Source organism: Pollachius pollachius, assembly GCF_949987615.1.
Source record: "Pollachius pollachius genome assembly, chromosome: 20".
NCBI lineage: Eukaryota > Metazoa > Chordata > Actinopteri > Gadiformes > Gadidae > Pollachius > Pollachius pollachius.
Window position 1 is genome coordinate 11640284 of NC_136953.1, and position 7500 is coordinate 11647783.

At 46.7% G+C, this 7500-nt stretch overlaps 2 protein-coding genes across 2 annotated transcripts in view; one reads left to right on the forward strand and one right to left on the reverse strand.

Annotated features, from left to right (window-relative positions):
* The window catches only part of LOC307091465 (RPA-related protein RADX), a gene marked incomplete at its 5' end in the record, with an annotated part of 9537 nt that extends 7662 nt beyond the window's left edge, over positions 1–1875 (forward strand). Inside the window, 3 exons of the mRNA XM_079758455.1 lie at positions 303–578; positions 1394–1540; positions 1673–1875. Coding sequence (XP_079614581.1) covers positions 303–578; positions 1394–1540; positions 1673–1791 — 542 coding nt within the window. The 3' untranslated portion in view covers positions 1792–1875. The remainder of the gene's footprint in view (positions 1–302; positions 579–1393; positions 1541–1672) is intronic.
* A 571-nt stretch (positions 1876–2446) lies between these two features.
* asgr1a (asialoglycoprotein receptor 1a) lies at positions 2447–6459 on the reverse strand (the record flags this gene model as incomplete). The annotated part of the gene is made up of 8 exons (XM_079758478.1): positions 2447–2597; positions 2826–2935; positions 3416–3594; positions 3988–4080; positions 4162–4227; positions 4408–4506; positions 5835–5951; positions 6399–6459. The coding sequence occupies 8 exons, from the start codon at positions 6457–6459 to the stop codon at positions 2447–2449; spliced, it is 876 nt and encodes a 291-aa protein (XP_079614604.1).
* Between the last annotated feature and the right edge of the window lie 1041 nt (positions 6460–7500).

Genomic DNA, 7500 nt, shown 5'->3' on the forward strand with positions numbered 1-7500 from the left:
GCCAACAAAGGGCATGTAACAAAGTATTGAGATGACCTTTTGTTATTGACCAAATACTTCTTTAAATTCTTTAAAAATCAGACAATGTGATTTTCTGGATTTTATTTTTTATTTTGTCTCTCATAGCTGAGGTATACCTATGATGAAAATTGCAGGCCTTTCTCATCTTTTTAAATGGGAGAACTTGCACAATTGGTGGCTGACTAAATACTTTTTTGCCCGACTGTATGTTTGTGTGGCTGTGTGGATAAATTATGTGTGTGTGTGTGTGTGTGTGTGTATGTGTGTGTGTGTGTGTGTAGCTGTCCTCTGGGAAGCATCCATGGAGTTCTTGGACAGAACGGAAGCTGATGAAGACGATGAGGGTGATGAAGAGAATAGTGTCTTCACTGCATCCATCTCCTCCTTCTTCTCTGGGATCGCCATGGAAACCCTCCCCCTGCGGTATAGCCCCGCCCACAAGGAGCGCCTGGCCGCTAGCGTGGCGATGCAGTCAGGAGATAGGGGGCGGTGCTTCAAGAGACAAGGGGCGGAGTTTATCTCCCCTATAGACAGTTACTATGTCCTGTCACTCAGAGGTATACACACACACACACACACATGATCACACTTGTGCATACGTCTAGTCCAGATGATTAAAACATGATTAAGTGGTTCCATCACACATAGGTAGTCCCTTCACCACCTCTCTCTCTCTCCCCCCCCCCCCCCCCCTCTCTCTCTCCATCTCTCCGACTCTGTCTCTCTCTGTGAAAACAAAAACTGTAAATGGGTGAAAGCAGGTTAAGAAGGGATTTGTGGACAGCGCTAGCCAGCAGTCAAGACACCAGCTACAGCGACTGCGACTTTGATGATGCAAAACACTCACAACACTAGCGGTGTGACGGTGGTGGATTACTAAAGTCTCACTTACCAGGACTACAGACCTAAGAAAACATTTTTAAAACTAAAAAGACAACTGAACCAAGTAGGGAAGCCGATCCTTACTTGATCACTTGAGAGGTTTTCAGTGGTTTTCTTTCAGCTCTTATTTCTTCCCCCTCATGGATTATTTGAAGGTTGGCCCTTTGAATGTGAATTGGGCAAGGGCGGCACTGGTGCTGATGGTAAAACTAATAGGGGCTTTTCCTGCAACAGTCAAGGGGTGACATACAATATTCGGCCCATTGAAACTTCTATAGAAATACACAATATATGACATAATAGTTGAATAGTCGTGTTGGGAAATAAACGGTTTCCTGCCTCTCTCTCCCCCTCTCTCTCCCCCTCTCTCTCCCTATCTCTCTCCCCCTCTCTCTCCCCCTCTCTCTCCCCCCTCTCTCCCCCTCTCTCCCCCCCTCTCTCCCCCTCTCTCCCCCTCTCTCTCCCCCTCTCTCTCCCCCTCTCTCTGCAGTGCTGTCCGACAGTGTGTCAGTGGATGCTGTCTTCCTCCCCCTCCTTTTCCCCCTCCTCCCCCCTCCCCCACTCTGTCACTCCAACACCTGGCTCTCCATCCTCGCCCACGGATCCTTCTCCTCACACGCCCCTCCCCCATCCCCAGGTACTCACCCATACACACACACTCACACACACGCACACACACGCACACACACACACACACACACACACACACACACACACACACACACACTCAATGTTTTTATTGAGATCTGTGAGGGTGTGTTTTTTGTAGGTGACCTCATCAACATGGCAGGCCAGCTGTCCAATCAGAGGCTCCTCTGTGTTCTGGAGGCGTGTCATCTGGGAGGAGCCAAGACAGAACTGGTGCTGAGCAGAGCTTTCCCATTATAACACACACACACACACCCACACACACACACACACACACACACACACACACACACACACACACACACACACACACAATCACACACAATCACACAAGTGACACATGTTACTTAATAAAGTGTTATGTTCATGAAGTGAACATGAAGAGTTAATAAAGTTTTGTTGTTTTTTCCCTTCTTGTCATACTGTGTGTGTGTATCTGTATGTTTGTTGCCAAAAGTAAGGATTGTGTGTGTGTGCCACTGATAACTGTTGTATCCAATGGGATTGAGATATACGACTAAATGGAAGGACAGACAGTAGACACATTACTCCTTTTTAACAGTTTATTTCAACATCATACCATGTCTGTTCATTGTTGTGGTCTGATTGTAGTTTAGAGCATGGTGGAAATTTAGAGCATGGTTGTAGTCTAGAGTGTAGCTGTAGGCAGAGTGTGGCTGTAGTCTGGTTGTAGTTTAGAGCGTGGTTGTATTGTTGTAGTTTAAAGCATTGTTGTCCTTTAGAGCATGGTTGTAGTTTAAAGCGTGGTTGTAGTCTGGTTGTAGTTTAGAGTGTGGTTGTCCTTTAGAGCGTGGTTGTAGTTTAAAGTGTGGTTGTAGTCTGGTTGTAGTTTAGTGTGTGGTAGTTGTAGCTCATGCACGGTGGTAGTTGTACTTTATACACGGTGGGCGTGTGCCTGACAGATGTAGCGTAGACGTTCAAAGCAGTGCAGGTCATTAAGCTGACCGTTGCTATGGAGATGAGCACAGTCCTCTGTGATTGTTCTTGATCCCAGCCAGTTGTCAGGCTGATGTGGTTTCCATTTCCTAAATATAATCAAGTAGATATAAATATTTAGAGAAATATAAATATTTATAGGTATATAAATATAATGAATTTATAGAGAAATAGAATAGATATATAGAGAAACAAATGAACAAATAAATAAAGAAATATATAGAATTCTATATATATATATACAGATAAAATATCTGTAAATAAATAAAGATATATATAACAAATACAATCTCAATGGACCCCGTCTCGGTACCCACCGGCGGTCCATGGTGTAGGGCGTCTGGTTGACCCACTCCCACTTCCCCGTCCGTTCGTCTGTCAGCCCAATCCAGTGGAACACCGGCATTTGCCTACTGGTTACAAAGCTCTAGAGCAGACAGACAGGTAGACAGACAGACAAGACAAGCAGGTTAGACCATTAGGGACTTGCTGGTAAGCTCTGGAGCAGACAGACAGGTAGACAAAGAGACAGACAGGTAGACATACAGACAGACAGAGAGACAGGTTGGACTGGCTAATTTGCTGGTAACAAAGCTCTCGAGCAGACACACAGACAGACACGTCGACAGACAGACAGACAGACAGACAGACAGACAGACCCATTAGTCCTCATTGTTCAGGATAGGCATGTCGACAGACAGACAGACAGACAGGCAGACCCATTCTCCCTCATCGTTTAGGATAGGCAGGTCGACAGACAGACAGACAGACAAACAGGCAGACAGACCCATTCTCCCTCATCGTTTAGGATAGGCATGTCGACAGACAGACAGACAGACAGGCAGACCCATTCTCCCTCATTGTTTAGGATAGGCAGGTCGACAGACAGACAGACAGGCAGACAGACCCATTCGTCCTCGGTGTGTAGGATGGCCAGGTGTCCCCCCTGGGCGACGCAGCGGTCCCTGGCGTTGTCCCAGGACAGGGAGTCCGTGGAGAAGAGGTAGCAGCTGGGCTGGGCGGACCGGGGGGAGAACAGCACCCATCCCAACTCACAGCAGGGCATGCCCACGGCCCCCTTACTGCCTGTGACATCATATGGTGTTATATATGAATGCACATTATGTATACCTCACAGCACGGCTGTCTAGTGGTCCCCCTGCTTCCTTTTATGTTATGTATTCATCACGTTTAAATACACATTATATGAACCTCGCAACACGCAGCTCCTTGTAGTCCCTGTACCCACAGACAGACAAACAGACAGACAGCCAGACAGACAGACAGACAGACAGACAGACAGACAGACAGACAGACAGACAGAGAGAGAGACAGAGAGAGAGAGAAAGACAGACAGGCCGCCTGACAGACAGACCGACAGTCAGACAGACAGACAGACAGTCCGACAGACAGACAGAGGGACAGACAGGCAGACGCACAGACAGGCGGACAGACAGGCAGACAGACAAGCAGGCGTACCGTTGTTAGTGATGCGCTCTATAGTACACTTGAGTGCGGCCACCGTCTTCTGAAGGGACTCCAGGATAAGCAGACTTTGCAACGCAGCAGCCACTGGAAATACACATGATATCCATGACGTATACATCATGGATGATATATATATATATATATATATATGTAATGTATTTTTACTTGAGGTCAGCTGGTCCTTATTGGTCTCCACAGAAAACTTCAGACGATTCACCTCCTTCACTGCCTCTGTCGACACACAGCCGGGTGACTATGACAGAACCTCAGTTCACAGCCGGGTTACCATGTCATCACGTCCACACACAGCCAGGGTACCATTGAAGATCATGTCAACGCACACCGGGTGACCATGGCAACGAGGGACCATGACGAAATATCGACGCACAACCCTGAGCACACGGCGCTTACCTCTGGTGTGGTTGAGAGAGTTGGCCAGGGACTCGATGCTGGACGTCAGGTTGGTCACCGTGTGCTCCAATGATGACAGACGGCCCGTTGTGTTAGTGTCTGCACACACACACACACACACACACACACACACACACACACACACAGGTAACAGTATTTGGATTAAAGGTGTATGTGGTAGGGGTGTGTTAGGGGAGTGTGTGTAAGTCTGTATGTATGTATGTATGTATGTATGTATGTATGTATGTATGTATGTATGTATGTATGTATGTATGTATGCATGCATGCATGCATGCATGCATGTATGTATGTATGTATTGTGGCAACCCGGCCCGGGCCAATTAAGGACATGCAGAGCACCTGAGGAACAGGTGGAGAAGCAGGGCTTAAATAGCCTGCTTCTCCACTCATTTGGGGCTCTCTTAGCCATGTGGCTCGGGCAAGGAGAGACCGGGATACGACCGTCGATTCCTCCCAGGTTTTCCGTTCTTTGTGTTTTTTCAGTGGGAGACTTTGTTTGATTTGGTGTTATTAAAACGTGCCTTTTTCTGTTTTTGCCCAGCGAAGTTGTGTCCTGTTTGGAAGGAGGTTGTTTCCTCACCGTGCAGGGGTTGCCACATATGGTGGAGAATGCAGGCAACTCGACCGCGCTATGGGACATTTTTTGAGTGAACGCCAACCAGCAGCAGCGACATGAGGCAACGCGATCCCTTGGCGAACCCCAAACCAGACCACGACGAAGACGACGCAGCCGAAGACGACGCAGCCAGAGACGACGCAGCCAGAGACGACGCAGCCAGAGACGACGCAGCCTGAGACGAGGGCGCGGGAGACGAGGGCGCGGGAGACGAGGGCGCTGGAGACGAGGGCCGCGGGAGACGAGGCCGCGGGAGAGGAGGGACAAGGCCGCGACAGACAACGCCGCGAAACGAGCCCCGCCGGCAGCAGAAGCCGCCATGCTACACGCCGGACCGCTGCTCCTCCGAAAGGCCACCTGAGGCTTCAACAAAGGGTGGAGGAGTGTGGCAACCCGGCCCGGGCCAATTAAGGACATGCAGAGCACCTGAGGAACAGGTGGAGAAGCAGGGCTTAAATAGCCTGCTTCTCCACTCATTTGGGGCTCTCTTAGCCATGTGGCTCGGGCAAGGAGAGACCGGGATACGACCGTCGATTCCTCCCAGGTTTTCCGTTCTTTGTGTTTTTTCAGTGGGAGACTTTGTTTGATTTGGTGTTATTAAAACGTGCCTTTTTCTGTTTTTGCCCAGCGAAGTTGTGTCCTGTTTGGAAGGAGGTTGTTTCCTCACCGTGCAGGGGTTGCCACAGTATGCATGTATGTATATATGTATGTATGCATGTATGTATGTAAGTTTGTATGTGTATATGTAATAAAAGTGCATGTGTGTGTGTGTACGTGCGTGTTTGCCTACTGATGACTCCCAGTGTGATGATCAGAATCAGGATGACAGCAGCAGTCAGCACAGGTACGAAGGGGATCCTCTCCGGCCACGCGAACCTTTTGGTCCAGAGCGTGCTGCTCTTAGTCTCTACACAAACACACACACACACACACACACACACACACACACACACACACAGGTCAGACAGATACACAGACCAACCGTTGAGACAGATTGAGAGACAGACAGGCAGATAGAGAGATGGATATAGAGATGGATAGAGAGACAGAGAGACAGACAGATAGCTTGATAGAGACAGACGAGAGACAGAGAGAAGCAGACAAACGCACTGGCAGACAGACAGACCGACAGACAGACAGACAGGCAGACAGACTGACAGACAGACAGACAGACAGACAGACGGACGGACAGACAGACAGACAGACAGACAGACAGGCAGGCGGACAGACAGACAGGCAGACGGACGGACAGACAGACAGGCAGACAGACAGACGGACAGACAGACAGACAGGCAGACAGACAGACAGACAGACGGACAGACAGACAGACAGACAGGCAGACAGACAGGCTCACCGTTGGTCCAGAATGTGCTGCTATCGGTGGCTTCGGGTTCATCATGGAATTCGGTCGTCATGACGATATCATCAGATGCACAATAGAATAACAAGATGTATAAAAGTATGTTCGTTCAGATATAATAGGATATCAGATGTTTAATAAAATGCCTGACTGGTCGCAAGACCATCCAACGTTGGACTGGATCAGTTGAACGGCCGGTCAGTGCCCCCAAATGCACTTTGAGCTCGGAGTAAACAAACATGAGAGTGTGCATTAAGGATATGACTTCACTGCGTCCTATCTTCTTACAATAACAATCTATCTAAACAGTTAAGAGTATTCATCTTATATATGTACTTTGCCACTGTAAATTTGATTGCTACAATTTTTTTTGGACTCTTGGATACAAATGTTTTTGTGTTGTGTGATTTGCTTTTCCGATGGATGCTTCCTTTAATACTAAGTGGTTGGCTCAGAAAATAATTGATATATGTTTTTTTAATTATTCATTTTAAGTATAACCTGATTAGCTGATGATTTATTGTGGATAAAGAATATGAGTACATATATCTGTATATACACATACATATATATCAGCTGTTGATCAGGATTTATTCTTCAGTCATACACACTGTTGCACAAACATACATATACATACATACACATAGAAAATGGTATACTGTATAATACATATATATACACGCATAAATACATGCATACATACACATATATATTAACATATATTTAGTGGAGGGGTCGCCAACCCTAAGCACGCTTGCCACCACTGGCACGTGGCAGCATAATCATTGGCACACTTGAAAAAATAAAAACAAAATATAAAATCTTATTCTTTATTTTTTATTTTATTATTATTATTAAAAAAATTGACGCACAATGCGGCAGCATAATCATAACTAGCGATTTTTTTTGCACTTCATTCTGTTTTGGGCATTTCCTCCCAGTGCAAATATGTTTAAATGAGTTACTGAAAGCAGTGTTCTGAAATGGGATCATTTAATCGTTTTTAAACCTATGTCGTGAGTAATAGGCAAGAAAATATTTAAAATATTGTTGCAAGTGGCCTGTATGCATCGCCTTCACATGGTTTTGCAAATTT